The following is an 18,766-nucleotide window of genomic DNA, read 5'->3' on the forward strand; positions in this document are numbered from 1 at the left end:
AGAAAGAAGAACAAAGTTGGAGGTATCACACTACCTGATATCAAACTATACTACAAGGCTACAGTAATCAAAACAGCATGATACTGGCATAAAAATGGATACATTGATCAGTGGAACAGAATAGAGGGCCCAGAAATAAATCTACACCTATATGCTCACTTAATATATAACAAAAGAGGCAAGAACATACAATGCGGGAAAGACAGTCTCTTCAAGAAATGGTGTTGGAAAACTGGACAGATACATGCAAAAGAAAGAAGCTGGACCACCTTCTTACATCATATACAAGAATATACTCAAAATGGATTAAAGACTTAAATGTAAGACACCAAACCATAAAACTTCTAGAAGAAATCATAGGCAGTAAACTCTCTGATATTACTAAGAGAAAGTTCTTTTCAAATATATCTCCTCGGGCAAGGAAAACAAAAGAAAAAATAAACAAATGGGACTATATCAAACTAAAAAGTTTTTGTACAGCAAAAGAAACCATCAACAAAACAAAAAGACAACCGACTGTTTGGGAGAAGATATTCGCTAATGACACATCTGATAAGGGGTTAATATCCAAAATATATAAAGAACTTATACAACAACAACAACAAAAATCCAATTAAAAAATGGGCAGAAGACCTGAACAGACTCTTCTTCAAAGAGGAAATACAGATGGCTAATAGACATATGAAAAGATGCTCAGAGTCACTAACCATCAGAGAAAAGCAAATTAAAACCACAATGATTATCATCTCACAATTGTCAGAATGGCTATCATCAATAAATCAAAAAACAACAACTGTTGGTGAGGATGTGGAGAAAAGGGAACCTTCATACATTGTTGGTAGGATTGAAAATTGGTACAGCCACTATGGAAAACAGTATGGAGGTTTCTCAAAAAATTAAAAATGGATATGCTTTTTGACCCAGCAATTGCACTTCTGGGTATTTTCCAAAGAAAACCAAAACAATAATTTGTAAAGATCTATGCATGCCAATATTCATGGCAGCACAATTACAATAGCCAAGATATGGAAGCAACTTAAATGCCCATCAACAGACAATTGTATAAAGAAGTTATGGTTCATATATACAATGGAATATTACTCAGCCATTAAAAAAAAATGAAATCCTACCATTTGCAACGACATGGATGGACTTAGAGGTTATTATGCTGAGTGAAATAAGTCAAATAAATACCATATGATTTCATTTATACATGGAATCTAAGGAACAAAAAGAACAAACTAATCAAAAATAGACTCACAAATATAGTGGACAATTTGGTGACGGACAGAGGGGAGGGGGCTGGGAGGGCTGGGAGAATGGGGTGAAGGGTTAAAGAAGTACAAATTAGTAGTTGATAGTTGGTCATGGGGATGGGGAGCATGGCAGAGAGGATGCAGTTAGCATTAGTATAATGGCTAGGTGGAGGGCCAGGGGAGGGAAGGAGCAGTTGGGGGGGTCGTTTTATGAACTATATAGATGTCTAACCATGTACTGTATACTTGAAACTAATTTAAATAAAAATTTTTTTAAAGAACTCTCAAAGCTCAATATGACAAAAGAAAAAAATTTAATGGGGAAGATTTGAACAGATGTTTAACCAAATATAGGGTTGGCAGAAAGTGTATGTAAAAATTCTAAAGAACACTAGTCATCAGGGAAATAAAAGTAAAGACACAGAGGAACACCACTACACATCTAACAAGAATAGCTGAAATTAAAAAGACTGGCCACACTCGGTGCTGGTGAGATTATAAAGCAATTAAAATTATCATATATTGCTAGTGGGGATGTAAATGGAACAGTTTGCCAGTTCATAAAAAGACATACATCCACTTACCCTTTGACTTGGTGTATTTATCGTGTTTTTTTATTTTCTGTATTTTTTAACATTTTGACATCTTAAAAACTTGCTGGCCAGGAAGAGACCACCTCTCCCATGCTATCCTATTCTTGAGACAGCAAATGGTTTAGCCAGGAGCATGTCTCTCATATGCAAACCAACCAATCCAAGTCGATATCCCCAACCATCTCCTTAGCTAACTCTCACGCACCAAGCCAACATTTCCCCTGCCCTAAATCATCCCAGGGCCAGGTACCTAATGACAAGAGACCAATCCTTTAATCCAAAACCCGCTGACATTATTCAAAGTAACCAATCCTAAACTGTTTATTCTGCCTTGCATTTCCTCTCCCACAAAACAAACAAACAAAAAAAAACAATAAAAGTTGTGGCCTATGCCTTCCCCTCATTCTTTTCAGCCTCCTGACAAACACTGGTGCTCTCCACATGGCTCTGTGTGGCATGGTGTGCTCCCCTTCCCTTGGGCAATATAATAAATGGTTCTTTCAATGGTACTGACCTCTCCATGTTGGCACTCGATCAGTTCCATAAGTTAAAATGCCATGGGTCCAAATGAGACACTCAAGCCCTTTACTCCTAAGTATTAACCCAAGAGAAGACTAGTACATAAATGGCCACACCAGCTTTATTTGTAATGGTTCCAAACTAGAATCAATCCAAATGTCCATTAAGAGATGAATAGGAAAACAAATTGTGGCATATCCATACAAATGAGTACTACTCTGTACTAAAAAAAATAAAGTACTCATAGCTGCAAAATGTTAGAATCTGAAAATAATTAAGCTGTTTGGGGAGGGAGGAGGCAAAAAACAAAAAAAAGAGTAAACATTTTTTAAATTCCATTTATATAAAATTCTGGAAAATAAAGTTTATAATGAAAGATCACTATGATCAATGATCATGGGAATGAGGAACCGGAGAGGGAGAGACAGTAAAGGGGGAATGAAGTAACTTTGGGGTGATGGATATATACAATATCATGGTTATGGTAATGGTTTCATGGGTGTATACATACAATAAAACATATTTTATACTTTACTTGTGCACAGTTTACTGAACATCAATTATATCTCAATATAACTTTTAAAAAATGGTTCTACGTAAAAGTCCCGAAAAACCGGGAGATCTGATGAACATCTATTGTCTTGACCATAACTATCCTCATACCTCCAGTGGGGCAGCCCTGCTTCAATGAAAGGAGACTAGCAAGCAATAAAGATTGTGATTCACATCCGTGGAATATAATATCTCTTTTCTCTCAGTCTTCATTTTCTTAACTGAGTAACAAACAGTGGCTTTGAGGTAAGTAGCCTAAGTCGTCTCAGGAATCCAGAAAATTTTAAGATTATTTGCTCTGCCCTTGTTCATAGGAGAGATGTAAATCTAGAAATCCTAAGGATATCTGTACATTCTCGACCTTCACTGCTGTGGTGAAAAGAATATTTATAGAATATAGAACCACTAGAAATAGATGGGACACATCCTCTCTAGTTTGCTCACCCCAACTTTCTATTAATCACCCCCAGTGTGTAAATGTAATTATGGTGGACTCTAATGACTTTAGACCACTTATTTCTTCCAGAGAAGGGGAGAGTACAAAGATCTGCCTTCCCTGAGTATGTTGGGTAACCTGATGCACATTTGTCAACTGGTAGAGGTGAGATAGCTTCTGCCACAGGTATCAGCAGTGATTTAACTGAGGCAAGGGTCTTGGGCAGGTCAGAAAGTACAATGCAGGTCCTAAAAGCTTCTCACATACCCAGCACTCATAGGGAATCTCTCCAATGTGGATGTTCAGATGTATGCAATACAACTTTTGATTTATGGATACTTCATAAAGGCTACTCTCAGAACTGCTCCCTGGTATCATTCACATTAACCAGATAGCACATACCCTGTACTCCAAAGGCCTTTCTCCAGTTTAAACTTTCTAGTACCAAATTAGGAAAGGCCATTAGCTTAAGGCTGTCCCATATTCGCTGTACTTTAATGCTTTTCAACAGTGTGATTTCTCTGATGTTTATTGAGGCTGGACTTGCGGCTAAAGAATTTCCCACATTTGCTGCACTCATAAGGCCTTTCTCCAGTGTGTATTCTCTGGTGCTGAACAAGTGTGGATTTAAGGCTGAAGGCTTTCCCACATTCATTGCACTTATAAGGCCTTTCACCAGTGTGAACTCTCTGGTGTAAAACAAGGCTGGATCTTTGGCTAAAAAAATTCCCACATTCTAGGCACTCATACGGCTTTTCACCAGTATGAACTCTCTCATGTGCAATAAGTCCAGAGCTTTGGCTAAAGAATTTCCCACATTCAGTGCACTTATAAGGCCTTTCTCCAGTGTGAATTCTCTGATGCCGAACAAGTGTGATTTTGCGGTTAAAGGATTTTCCACAATCACTACACTTGTAAGGTCTTGCCCCAGTGTGAATTCTCTGGTGTTCAATAAGGCCAGAACTTTGCCTAAAGAATTTCCCACATTCGCTGCATTCATAAGTCCTTTCCTTTGTATGGGTTTTCTGGTGCTGAACGAGTCTGTATTTCTGTCTGAAAGGTTTACCACACTCATTACACTCATGAAGCCTTTCTCCAGTGTGAATTCTCTGATGTTTAATAAGTCTGTGTTTGTAGATGAAGGCTTTCCCACATTTGCTGCATTCATAAGGCCTTGCTGTGATATGAATTCTGCGGTGTATGATAAGGTTGGAGTAATAGTTAAAGAATTTCCCACATTCACTGCATTCATAAGGTCTTGCTTCAGTGTGAACCCTCTCATGTACAATAAGGTTAGCATTACAGCTAAATAATTTCCCACATCTGCGGCACGCATAAGGCCTTTCTCCAATGTGGACTCTCTGGTGTTGAAAAAGTGTGTGTTTGCTACTATAGGTTTTCCCACATTTGCTGCATTCATAAGGCCTTTCTCCAATATGAAGTTTTTTATGCCTAACAAGGTGGGTGCTTCTGCTATATGTTTTCCCACATTCACTGCACTTATAAGGCCTTTCTCCAGTGTGAACTTTCTTGTGCTGAAGAAGGTGAGAGCTTTTGCTGTACGCTTTCCCACATTCGCTGCACTCATAAGGCCTTATACCCATATGAGCTCTCTGGTGTACAGTAAGACTGGAGTTATGACTAAAGAATTTTCCACATTCAGCACACTCATAAGGTCTTTCTCCAGTGTGAACTCTCTGGTGCTCAGCAAGCCTATTTTTGTGGCTAAAGGCTTTCCCACATTCATCACACCTATAATGCCTTTCTCCAATGTGAAAGGTGTCCCTGCACTCAGTTCTTCTGGGTGAATTCCCCATGCTATGAGTGGTCTGGTGTTGGCGAAGGCCCGAGCTGGGCAGGAGGTTCTTCGCACCATCCCCACCTTTGAAGGGATTCTCTGACATGTGGACCCAGCAGTCCTTAACAAGCAAGTCCTCATCCCTTCCGAGGCGTTTCTCTCCACTGTGCTGCTTCTGTTGCTGGTAAGTGCTTATACTGAACCAGAGCTGTCTCCCACATGCCGTACATGGGTGCAGTTTCTGACTGGGATTTAGGCCCTGGAGCTCAGGCGTGTGCAAAATTTCTTTCAAGACAGGGCCACACGTCCCACAAGAGTAGGCTTTCTGGGTGGTCAAACCTGCCTTGGGAATCCTGAGATGTGACACGCCTTGAGAAGCTGCCTTCTCAGCTTCCATTTGAAACCAAAAACCTGAAAGCAGAGAAATGTTAGTGAGGTACACGTAGACTTTGGTGGGAGGGGGCAGCCTCATCACAAATGTCTGTCTTACAAACCCAGTAATGAGTACACAGGACTTTTGGGAGGACAAGGGGACTAAAGCTAAGGTGAGAATGGGTCTGCTGTGCAGTACTGAGCCTAACAAGATCATACACTGGGGTAGTCTACTGTGGAGAAATGCCACAGCAATGGGATGCAGCACGGGAAGGAGAAATTGGGTTTCCAGCTCTCTTCTCTGCAAATGGCTTTCAAGAGAGACTTGTCTGCTGGTGACACAAGCACTGAATGAAAAGGAAAGTCAATTGCAACTGAGTAGCTGGTGTTCGAGGACTATTTAGGATATGTATACATCTCACAACTCATTATGTGTAGCTCAGTGTTGGAGAAGCACTTCAGAGGGAGCAGTGGTGAGGAACAGGGGAGACTTGAAGGCTAGATAGGTGTGGATTAGCCCTAGCCAGATGTCAGAGTGGAAATGACAAGTGGATAAAATGTCAAGGGGGATTAAAAGACAGAGATAAGCTATGACTCCTGTTCTTGGTATGAAAACAATGATAGGCACTGGAAAGGTTCCTGGTATGATCTGAACCCAGCCCTAATGGTGAGCTAACTCCCACCTTCCACTTCCCAAGACCGGGCCCCTTTTGCTGTGGCTGGAGTCACATCTGCCCTGTCAGGCACCTACGTCTCTCCCCCAGCTCCAGTGAGGCAATGACATGGAACCTGGAACATGCAAGTCCTAAGGGAAAGATAAGGCAGGTGAGTGGACAGCACTAGCATGGAGCAATCCAGCCCAAGACACACCACAGGAAAGAAAACTAATATTACAAAAAGAACCTTGGAGAAGTATCTTATAGGAATAGCTCAGTGGTCCCCATAAGAAGTGACCATGTTGGTGCTTGCAATTCCTGGCATAGTCAGACACAAGAAAATGTCACCTGGAGGTAAGGGGGAATAATTTGGGGCAGAGAGGTGCAATTATTCTGGACAGTCGCTTTGTCAAGGTGAGACCAAGTCTGGTGAGATCAATTGGTTTCACTGCAAGATTTCCTATCCCCCATATCCTTCCCTGCAAGGTTTTAGGGATGCTGAGGGCTGCTTGGGGAGAGGAGAGGGAAGTGCACTCAGCCCAGCCTGGCACCTATGGCACCTATGGAAGAAAACCTACAAAGGAAGCAATGTTCATACTCTAGTTGTAGAAAGGAAAGAGTGAGCCCTGGAGAAATGGCACCTATGGCACCTATGGAAGAAAACCTACAAAGGAAGCAATGTTCATACTCTAGTTGTAGAAAGAAAAGAGTGAGCCCTGGAGAAATGAGGAAGGAAAGAGCCTAGTCAAGGATATCGGGGTGAGTGAGAGGGACTTACCCAGTGAAGACACAAGTGCAAAGTTCTCCAGCATCACATCACGGTACAGGAGTCTCTGAGTCTCATCGAAAAGCTCCCACTCCTCCTGAGACAAGTCCACAGCCACATCTTCAAAGGTCACAACACCCTGCCATAATGGAGAAAGCACTGTCCCTAAGCAGCCTCTCTCACCAGTACCCTCAGTTTATTCCCCAAATATCTACTCCCTGCCCACCCTCCTCTCCAGCTCCAAAACTCAGGATACACGAGGCCCAGATACCAATGGTACCAGCTCTCTCCTCTTTCCTATTATAATGTCACCCTACATCAACTATAGGTGTGTAGACAAATAAGTAAATGCTATCCATGCCAGCAGGGGTTCCCAGACCACACCTCCCAGACACAACCAAACATGGGCTCAGTTTTCCCCTTTAAGAAGCTGGGAGCAAGTCCCTGGGACCTTCAGTTTTCATTCTCCCCACTGAGCACATCACTCTGTAAACCATGCCTCCCTCACATCTCTGAGCCCCCACCACCTCCTCCACCCCAGCCCACACCAAAGACATCTCCCTGTCCTCCCCACACGCCACTCTGCACAAGACATCCAGAGACTTCCATCCTGCACTCCGATGGCCCACACTGGCAGGGGAAGCCCCTAGCCCAGTCTTAAAGGCCTCTCTACCATACCTGGTTCCTTGCTTCAGCCTCAGCCACCTGGAACCACATGCAGGTATCAAATGCTTTAAGCTCTCTTCTACCCATGTCCCGTCACTGGTCTCAGTCTCCCTTTTTCCACCCAACATTCAACACTCAGCACCACTGGTTCCCCGGTCCAGACCTAGAACTCTCCCAGCTGACTCATTTGTCCCTGAGCTTATTTGCCAGCCTGAGTGGAACCCCTCAGGCCTCACCAAAGATCACCACAAGACTTTAGAGGGATGAATAAGCACTGACCTTGGCCTCACTGTCATATCACTTCCATTATTGCTATGCTTCCTGCTTCCTCATCCATCCCATGTCGATTCCCCCTTGGAGGCCCTGGTCCACTACCAGACTCACTTCTCCCCCACGGCTGCTACTCTCCCTCACCTGTATTTATGATGCTCACCAGCCCCATTCAGGTGATCAAGAGAGGTCCAGTCCTCCAATCTGGCCCTCCCCTTCTTTGCCCCCTAACACTATCACCATGACCTGAAGATGCCCCCTACTAAATGTGACTCACAGCTCTACCATGATTCACACACAGGCCACCAACTTATGGTGTCTCCAACCTGAATTCTACCCCTGAACTCCACAGTGGTGTGCTGTCTACTCAGTGGCTCCACTTGAGGATCTCTGCAACATCTCAGACCCGATGGCCAGAACCTAACTCCTGATACTCCCTCTGAAAATTACTCCTACAACTGACTTTCCTATTTCAGTTCATGGTATCTCCTTACTTCTAGCTGCAAATGCCAAAACTTTGGCTTATCCCTGATTCCTCCCCTTCTCCCTCACTCTCCACATCAGAAAGTTTTGTTGGAACTACTTAAAAAAAAAAAAAAAGCTACACGTATTCTCCCATATAGCAGCCGCTACCCTGGTGCTGTCACCTGGAGCTGTCACTGACACTCATCTAGACTACTGCAGTAACCTCTTTCAGCTCTATTGTCTGTTCTTCACTCTGCACCCAGAGAAAGTCCATTAATATCTGATTTAGATCACTCCAATCTTCTACGCCAAAACTTCCATGGCTCCCAGTACCTTCAGAATAGAGACACAATCCTTCATCCTGCCATTTCAGGCTTGATTCCTGCATCCCAGCTCTCCACAAGACATAATGGAGTATTGTGGTTGTTGCTCACCTCCAGGCATTTGCACATAGCGATCCCTATGTCTATAATATCTTCCATAGGATAGCCTACTGGTGGCCAGAAATCAGGAGCCCTGTATATAACCTCTGGCCTGGATTCAGGATCCTGAGTCTAGGGAGAGGCCTCAGAATCAATAGCAGTAGAGTGATAGGCAAAGAGTCCCAGAATACGTCCCAGAGACCACGAGTGGGAGATGGAGAGGGTAAGAGCCTAAGACCGTCTTTACTCACCTGTGCAGGGCTCTTTAGTGCTTTTAAAGCCATGGAAACCTGTGGGAAAAGTGAGACTGTGAGTGAAGAGTATCCATGGTGGGGTCTGATCCAACCTCCTGTACCTGCCCTGAAACAAGGTGAACTCCAGCTGTCTTGAATTTCTGGGCTTCAGTCGCTGCTGCTCTCTTACTAGCTGTGTGACCTTGGACGAGTGTCTTCTATTTTACTGATGAAGACCTCAGTGTCTTCATCAGTAAAATAGGCATAAGAACAGTGCCAGCCTCATAAGGCTACTGTTGGTATCAAATGCACTAGTGTATGTCAAGTGTTAAATATGAACTACGACTCTCCATGGAATTAAGGCTTTTATCAATGTTTTCAGTGCAAATTATTTGATGAGTTTTTGAAATTTTAGATGTGTGCTATATTTACTTTTTAAGTGTTTTTTTTTAAATGTAGTATTTAAGACTTTGTAGTGTCTTAATATACTGCTCTATGGTATATTAAGGTGTAAACTAAATATCAAGTGCTTGCATAAAGTTAACGTTTTCAATTCATACATTACAGTGTTTGATTGCCAATGCTGAAATGAGTGGTTGTTTCATAAACTATGATAAAAATGGGGAAGGGGGGACGCTGTGCAGGCTGAGCGATTGCTAATTTTCTATCCTTAAAAAATCTAATTGGATCACTTCTCACCTCTCCCGTCCAGTTCCCATGGTAACTCTCACAGAGTCTGTTGCATTAGCCTCCACAAGGTCACCCCATCTCCACTTTAATCAACCCCCTGCCCTCAAGTCTGATCTCCTCTGAGCATCCGTTTAAAATTCTAACTCATATCTAGTCCCCTCTACTCACAACCCTCCATGGCTACCAGGGCCCTCAGAATGCAGGCCCAGCTGTACGGGGGCTGCCATTCCACATATGGCTAATCCGCTCGCAATGTTCCCCACAGACAGCAGACTCGCCGCAGGTTTTCTGAATGCTCCTCAGTCGCATCTCCAGGCCTCTGCATATGCTGGTCCCTCTGCATGCAACACTCTTCTACTCCTCATCCCGTTGGGTGTCAGAAATAGGGACTCCACCCGGGAACGCTCCACTGTCCTGAACGAAGGGGACAAGGCTGACACGGACAGGCACCCTTCGTTCCGGGCTTTAGGATTCGGAGGCGGGGGAGAAGCTATGAGACACGGGTGCCGCGGGCTCAGACGAAACCCCACCCCAACCCATGCCCCGCCCGGAGTCACCCCAGGAGACGACCTCTCCTAGTCACGAACTCTCCTATATGCGCTCTGGTCAACGTCTCCTTGACCCTTCCCGCTTACTTTACCTTGGGAGAAATCAAGAGTTAAAATCTGATCAGGTTGGCCCACTCAAGGGCAAACAAAATCACCGCAGCCAGGAAGATGCCAGATGTCTCCCCTTGACGTATTCTGCAAGGTACTAAAATGTCCTTCTCCTCGACCTGGCCCAGCGCCGCAGACGCACAGCGCAGAGGCATCTGGGTAATGTAGTTCCCACAGGGCCACGGACCTGGGCAAGGGGCGCACGCCTCAGACCTCCAGGCACAGGCCAGAGATGTACCGTGAGAGCCACTGGGAAGCGGTGCCCCAAAATTCCAGAGACCATGAAGAGATGGGGTCTCACTGCTTTTAAAAGGGATGCATAGAGATTTCCGTGGAGAGTAGTCTGCAACTGAACACAGTTATATTTCGAGACATCATTCAGATGCTTACCAAAGCTGCAAAATCAAAATACACATGAAGCCTTGTCAGCCTAATACGCAGTGCATCCACTGATTACTTGGAAGCTAATAAATATTTTCTCATTGCTCTTCAAATACATGTGGACTGAAGTCAGTTTTGTGGGCTTCAGTATATTTGGTCAGTGGCAAGAGAAAAAATCAGACAAGGTCATAATGGGGAAGATAGGGAAGGGATATTGGGTGATCTGAGCAGGTAGACAAGTGTGGAGCTCTGCTGCTGGTTCCCACAGTAAACATCCCTGCTTATGTAATTAATGATGGTGTCCAACCCAGGAGCATTTTATCCAGATAATATGTTTTTCTCTGTATCCTGAGATATATTCAATTGCTTCTTAGGAATTTGGCAATTGAATATATCTCAGGATATATCTATCTGAAAAAGAGAGCTACTTATACCAAGTAAAATTTCCTATGGGGACAGCATATGCAGTGATGTCTGTTGGAGGACATGTGGAAAGGGGGCATCTTACCCCTGAGATAAAGGGTTAGGTAATCTTTCTTTACTGGAAAGTGATTATTATTTCACCTGCAATTGTAGCCAAAAAAAAAAATCTGCATTGGGAGTTGAGAATATCTTAGAAAAACAGTTGTGAAATCTCTAATAAATGAAAGCTATTAATAATTATTATATATTTCTTCAAGTGTGACCAATATAATTCTGAGGAAACATATCATGAGATGTGAAAAAGGTTAAAAATCTCAGTATTTTGATCAAGGGTCACTGAAATCTGAAAAATGAGAGAATGAAGCTAATTGCACTGGAAACTTGGCTACTGTAAGGCTTTTGATTTTGTAAAATGAGATCTTTAAAAAATCATTTTTGAGAACATCAAGCAATACCAGCTCGAAGGGGACTAAAAAGGGCATCCAGGTAGAGTTGCCAGAACACTCAAAAGGAACAGGGAATAGGTGATGTTGGCAAAGATTCTCTGCTTGACCAAACTTTCGTCAGGCTCCCAAACCCTGGGCCTATCTGTGCACTTCCTTACAATCCAGTTTTAACAAGAACCCTGCTAAGTCAGTTTAGCAAGAACCTTTGCCTTTGCTATCCGAGCATTCATGATATCTGATCAGGTTCCTCCTCCTCTACAATCTCCAGGTGATGTTGATCACCTTAGCCCATCTTTAGCAAGAGTCCTGTTAGGTCATTATAGCCAGAATCCCCTGAAACCCTTGATGTTCCTCTCAGTAATTTTCCATCCACTGACCCCCAACACTATCCTATTCCTTGGCTATAAGTTCCCACCAGCCCATACTGTCTTTGGAGTTGAGCCCAATCTCTCTCCCTCACTACAAAACCCCATTGCGGTGGTCCCTATGCCTATTGCCATGGTCCTGAATAAATTTTGCCTTATCACTTTTAACAAATGCCATGAATAATTTTTTGTTTAACAGTGTCATATTTATTCCCTGCTTAAAGAATTATCATTAAATCCTTACTATATTCCAGGCACTGTTATAGGTACAAGGAACACATCAGAATCTAAAGATATGAAGACCTCTGCCCTCACAGAGCTTACATTCTAGTCAAGAAAGATGGAGAGTAAGCATGAACGACAAAACAGTAAATTATATTTTATATGTGATACATGTAAGTGTAAGAAAAAGAAAACATTAAAAGTGTTAAGAAATGGAAAATGTTTTGTTTTTGTTTCTTGGATATGAGGAATATATTACTAAGGAAAGTAAGAGGGCATTTAAGGAAATATTAAAGGAGGTAAAGGCCTAAACCCTGTGGACCCTGTGGTTATCTTGTGGAATAAGTTCCAGGCAGAGGAAACAGGCATGTCAAAGACTTGAAGTTTGAATTATTTCTGTTCCATTCCAGAAAAAGCAAGGAGGCTGGTGTATATTCAACCAGGTGAGTGAAGAGGATTATAGAAAGAGATAAGTAACGGGATGTAACAGGAGCCAGATATGTATAGCATTGCAGGCCACTTTAAAGACATTTTTATTTATCAACAAGTAAATTGGGAAACCCTAACAGGAATTTAAACAGAAGAACAGCACCTGTCTATATTGTTAACAAATTACTGTGACTCTTTGTGTGGAGAATTGTTAGAAGTAGGGAGACTAATTTTCAAGAAGAACTACAGTGATTTTTTCTTCTTGAACTAGACATGAGAACATAGGTTATGTGAGAAATATATATACCAGGACATTATCACATTTCTAAATGTCTCCACAAATAATATTATCAGCTTGAAGGAGTGCTGATAATACTGGGGTCCTCAAAACAAGAACAGGGCTGTGGCTTTTCTTCTCTTCCAAAGAATAAATGAGCAATAAGCCTCTTGAAAGGAGAAGATCTTAAAACAGGCAGAATTAACCTATTCCAGAAACAGGTGCCAGTGGAAGCAGGCAAATGAGGAGGAGAGTGGGAAAAGAGGAAACAGGGCCAAGGCATGTGAGACAGTGCAGACTTTTTAAGGATTTCATTTTACATTGAGTGAATTGAGAGCCATGAAAGTGATTTAAGCAGTAGAGGGCCAGGACCTGACTATGCCATTCATGATCACACTGGCCCCTGTATTGAGTATAAACATTAACATTAGAAATGAGGAGTGCATTTAGAAGGATAATACAGTGATTCATGTGAGCAGGAAAGTAATTCTTACCAGGTGGCAGCTGTGGTGGTGATGAAAATGTTCACATTCTTAATATATTTTGAAAAAATGTCCCACTGGATTTCTTATTGGATTGGATGTGGATCGTGAGAGAAATTAACTTGTTACAGGAAAGGGACACACTTGTAAGTTTCTCTGAAAATTATAGTTTTTTTGAGAAAACTCCATACTGTTTTCCATAGTGGCTATAGCAATTTACATTCCCACCATCAGTGTATGCAGGTTCCTTTCCCCTAACAACCTCTCCACACTTGTTATTACTTGTTTTGTTGTGATAGCCATTCTAACATGTGTGAGGTGGTATCTCATTGTGGTTTTGAATTGCATTTCCCTAATAGCTAGTTAAGTTGAGCATCTTTTCATATGTTTGTTGGCTATTTGTATGTCTTCTTGGGAGAAATGTCTGTTCAGGTCAGTATTTCAAAGGGCTTAATGCCTGTAATTACTTTAAATTTTTTTTCTCATTTATTTTTCCAAATGTAACACAAATGGTATATAAATAAACCATATAATTGTAGTCTTTTGAGTTTGGCTTCTTTTACTAATAATATGTTTGTGTTACTTCCATGTTGTTGCATGTGCCAACAGATTGTTCCTTTTTTTATGCTGGGTAGTATTCAATTGTAAGAGTTCCACACACTTTGTTTATCCATTCACAAATTGAAGACACTTAAGGTTGTTTCCAGTTGTGATAAACTGAAATCTGAATAAAGCTGCCATCAACATTAGTATGCAGGTTTTTATGCGAACATAAATTTTTATTTCTACCTGACTCCAGGCCCCATGCTCTCAGTGAGCACACATGTTACTTCTCCTCACCATTTCCCAAGATCTCCTGACAGGCCTCATGTTCTTCCCGCACAGCACATGGACACAGTGCATAGAGCTAAGCTATAGTTATTTTATTAAAGTTAGCCTGATAAAGACTGCGTCAGGTGAGGACAGGTGTCTAGATGCCAGCTTCAGGTAAGGAGAATAGGGCAAGAAGGTGGAGTTCAGACTAGGCATCAGTGACAAAGGTTCATCTCCCCAAAGGGTTCAGTCTGGAAAATTTCTGAGCATCCTGCTTCATCCTGTCCATGTCTAGTGAATGTATTCCCTGCTGGTGGTGATGGCACCCTGAGAGAGAGTAGGATGATCAGGGCAGAGGAGCTGAGCCCATGGCAGGGCTCTCTTACCACACCAGGATCACCCTCACTCCTCATCCTCAGTGATTTAGCTCTAGCCCCAGCAAGAACTGTTGGCCCACAGGCCCATCACTAGAAATGGGATGTGATCAGTCTTGCCAGGATGAGGATTGCTCCCTAATTGCCCACGCACTAGTGTTATTAGGGTGTTTAAACAACCAGCAGAGATAACAAGATTCTGGAGGGCATGGTTGAGGCTGGGCTTGAGAGAGGGGCAAGGCAGCTGAGTTTATGTTTATGCAGTGTCTCCTGTACTTGATACTTGTCTGTTAGGTGTATTGGATGTATGGAATGTTTATGCGTGTGTTGAAACAATCCCATTCCCCTTTTGCCTATATTAATGCAAGAAATTCTGCTTCTTGAAAAATTTCTCATTTTGCAGAATCAGCACTTTGGGGGAAAATAGGGTAAGAGACAGACTATTCAAAATCTATAACTGTGTAAAAAGGAAAACAAAAAAGATTGCTCATCAGGAGGTACGTTGACCAGCCCTGGTGAGAAGCTGCATGTATCTAGAAGCTACCCCAGGGGCCTCAGGCACCAAAACAACAAAGTGGAATTTCTGGCTCATGGGCACTGAGTACAGATGGAATAGAACTCTGAGCCAGAATAATAGCCATCGAGGCTGGCGCAAGAGGAAGGGAAACTGACCAAAATCCAGAAGACTTGCAAAGCCAGGGAGTCCCTTCCTGGGAAAAGAGTGTAAAAGCAGTTTAAAAGAGTCTAAGTGCTCATTTTTAATTTTTCTAAAACAGAGCACTCAGGGATCCTACGTGTGTAGAAGCTGAACTCTTTCTTTCTTGCCAAAGGTTAAAATTCTACTCCTGCAATGCTAGCTCTCCTAACCTAGGCTGAAATCACATGAGCCAATACACTTTCTATATTATACTGATACTAGTCCCCTACTTTCCAACTGTGTGTAAGTTAACTGGCATGATAAGGACATGTGTGGTAGCAGAGCAGGCTGGATGTACATGTAGCATGTGGTTGAACATTACATGTGCTCTAGAATGGAGCAAAATTTTATGTGCTTGACTATCTATAGTGTATCTTGTCTGTCATGTATCCAGTGATTGCATGATCTATTTGTATGTGGCATAGTACAATATGCTGTATGTGTGTCTTCAGGACAGGGGTCAGGGGAAGGAGAGTAAATTACTATGACTATCAGATCCAAGATCTTGAATATGAATCCTCCCTCACTGTAGCAATCCTGAATTTATCCCAAGGCTACTTTTCCTGGTTGGGTAACATTGACCAGATCGAGGTTGGTGCTCAACAGTAACTTGTCTCCAGTAGCCACCACACCAGATTCCATAAAAAATAAGGCAGCTTCCACTGAAGACACAGACAGAAAACACTTCATTAAAGGAATCACCAAGGTAAGAGTTTCCTGTTTCCTCACCACTTGAAAGTAACTCACACATCCAGTATCTCCTGACTCACCTTTCACAGACACCTTCCCTCTCCCAAGACTCCTTACATCACAGGCAGAGAAAATGTTCTCTAAGAAGTACTCCCAGCTAGTGAAGTGTTAAAGAAGTACAAATTAGTAGTTGATAGATGGTCACAGGATGGGGAGCACGGCATAGGGAATACTGTTAGCAATAATATAATGGCTAGGTGGAGAGCCAGAGGAGAGAAGGAGCAATTAGGGGGATGGTCTTATAAACTATATAAATGTCTAACCAATGTACTGTATACGTGAAACTAATTAAAATAAATAAATCAATTCATAAAGTAAAAAAAAAAATGTGTAAAAAGAAGTACTCCCAGCTAAAGGGAACAGTAGGAAGGGCTAGAACTAGAGATCCTCTGCCCAACAGATAAGCACCACTACCCTAAACAACTATCCCCTATGTGTGCACAGCGAAGGACCCCTCTACCTCCAAACCTCTCCCTCCATTCAAAGACTGAAAACCCCAGGGGGTTTCTGCATGACTCCTGGGCAATGATCTCCCAGCTACCCCCTAAATTTATTGCTAGAAGCTGCTCAAAGATCGCCACTGAGAGAGTGAGGTAGAGTGGGGCAAGGATCCAGAAGGCCATCTCTTCCCTCCTTCCCATCCTTACCCATCTCGATGCCCAGTCCACTAGTCACCAGCAAAGTCAGCATAAGCAGTGTCTCCTTCATAGTGTCAACAGCTGAAATGCTCTGCTCAGAACAGGGTTTCTGCTGCTTATAAACTACTAACTCCTTGAGCCCAGCCCATAGCCCTTCTTAGTCCTGTAGGTACGGACATGGCACATATGACCCTCTCAGTCATCAGGGTGTTGTGTGTGAGAAGCTCCTCCTACTCTGAGAGCAAAGCTCCTGGAGAAGATGTGGTTTCACCTTTGACAAAAACTAATTGGAGCTGACATTTCTAATTGACTTCATCGAGTCAAATGCTCTGTTGTCTCAGCCCCAACTGTCACCTCTGTTTCCTGGTCATCCTTTGCTCATCCTTCTCCCTGGTCTAGCCTAGCTCCAAACATAGTTTTTCCCAAAACGTGGAGACAAAAATCATAAGAGGGGTCAAGGACAAGTCTATGCCACTATAGGTAAACAAAAAGTCAACCAGAAAACTTACTTTTGCCCAGGTTTAATTCCCGGAGACAAATATAGGGAGCTGGGCCTGACTGGAGCCCTTTAAACATCTTAACTGCTACACTCTCTGGATCAAGCCCCAAAAACAGATGGACACCATCCCTGGGCTCCGAATCACACCCTATCAGAAAAGTCGCAACTTGTGACCATGTGGGTTTTCTCAGGGGCTAGTGGTGCTACAATTTCAGATCATGGCACCAGCTTCCCTTTCACCCTTAAGGGAGGAAATTCCTTGGCATCTTCGTGACTCCCAGTGGCTCCAGACTTGTTTTGTTCTCCTGGCTGTCTCACCATCCACCATCAGTGAATCTGGCCCCAAGAGGGGCTTGAATTGCACAGCCCATCCAGAAACATGAGTGAACAGTTGTGAGGTTGTGCAGTTTGTCTCCTGTGTCAGAGACTCTGAGGTGTCCCCAGCCTGACAGGCCCTATGAGCTGGAGTTCTATAGACCAGAGTGCCGGGTTGACCAGAGGTAGAACTCGATCTGCTTAAACTCTCTCAAGAGTTAAACTCAGCCTTCTACTCCAGGAAAACAGTTTGCTGGCACAAACGAGATGAGACAGTTCATGAAAACTCAGGCAGAAAAAAACCTGAGAAAGCTCCCAATGGCCAAGTCTGGAACACAGTATTGAAACAAGGAAACAATGGGCCTAAAAGACACACTAGGGCAGATGGATTTAATAGATATTTTCAGAGCATTTCACCTCAAAGCAGCAAAATATACATTCTTCTCAAGTGCACATGAAACATTTTCCAGGATAACCACGTTAGAACACAAGACAAGTATCAAAAAATTTGAGAAGATTGAAATCATATCAACTGTCTTCTCCAATCCAAATAGTATGAAACTAGAAATCAACTATGAGAAAAAAACTGGAAAATACACATACACATGGAGGCTAAATAACATGCTACTAAACAATGAATGGGTTAACAATGATATCAAGGAAGAAATCAAAAGATACCTAGAGACAAATGAAAAGGAAAACACAATGATTCAAAATTTATGAGACAAAGCAAAAGCAGTCCTAAGAGGGAAGTTCATAGCAATACAAGCCTACCTCAAGAAATAAGAAAAAGCTCAAATAAACAATCTAACCTTACACTTAAAAGAACTAGAAAAAGAACAGCAAACAAAGCCCATAGTGAGAAGGAAGGAAACAATAAAGATTAGAGTGGAAATAAACAAAATAGAGTCTAGAAAAACAATACAAAAGATTAATGAGAGACCAGGCAAAATGGTGTAGATGATAAATGCTTTGCTCATCCCCTCTTGTGACATCAAAATTGAGATGGAAACTCGGAGCAAACAACAAGCAAAGTCACCTGAGGGTCCAGAAGAACAGAAGCTCTACAACTAGGGAGAGAAATAAGAAATCACCCTGCAACGGTTGGAGGTAGGAGTGGGCAAAGAAGGGAGGCTACCCAGTCCCCAGCGACAGTGGCACAGAGGCTGCAGCAGCAGCAGAAGCTGGCCGCTGTAGACACTTCCTAAACGGGCCATGTCAGCAAGTAGACTTTCACAGTGACAGACTTGCTTGCTCTGAGCATCAGCACAGGGTCGGCTCCACAGGGGCCACCAGGGACTTACA

General features: G+C 42.7%; 1 protein-coding gene and 1 pseudogene across 4 annotated transcripts; both read right to left on the reverse strand.

Moving 5' to 3' along the window:
- Positions 1-2,698: 2,698 nt before the first annotated feature.
- LOC105299877 (zinc finger protein OZF-like) lies at positions 2,699-10,468 on the reverse strand. 4 transcript variants are annotated; one of them, XM_023537672.1, is made up of 5 exons: positions 10,335-10,468; positions 9,863-10,108; positions 9,023-9,061; positions 6,961-7,087; positions 2,699-5,565 (listed from the first exon to the last, which is right to left on the reverse strand). In XM_023537672.1, exons 3-5 carry the CDS (start codon positions 9,053-9,055, stop codon positions 3,851-3,853), a joined length of 1,875 nt encoding a protein of 624 aa, XP_023393440.1. In that variant the 5' UTR covers positions 9,056-9,061; positions 9,863-10,108; positions 10,335-10,468; the 3' UTR covers positions 2,699-3,850. The 4 variants fall into 4 exon arrangements, with proteins under 4 accessions (XP_023393440.1, XP_023393441.1, XP_023393443.1 ...); XM_023537673.1 differs by lacking the exon at positions 9,863-10,108; XM_023537675.1 differs by lacking the exons at positions 9,023-9,061; positions 9,863-10,108; positions 10,335-10,468 and adding an exon at positions 6,210-6,331 and having other exon boundaries at positions 6,961-7,048.
- Positions 10,469-14,417: 3,949 nt separating this feature from the next.
- On the reverse strand, positions 14,418-16,717 carry LOC111746640 (annotated as a pseudogene).
- Between the last annotated feature and the right edge of the window lie 2,049 nt (positions 16,718-18,766).

This window comes from Pteropus vampyrus, unplaced genomic scaffold (genome assembly GCF_000151845.1).
Source record: "Pteropus vampyrus isolate Shadow unplaced genomic scaffold, Pvam_2.0 Scaffold196, whole genome shotgun sequence".
In the NCBI taxonomy this organism is placed as follows: domain Eukaryota; kingdom Metazoa; phylum Chordata; class Mammalia; order Chiroptera; family Pteropodidae; genus Pteropus; species Pteropus vampyrus.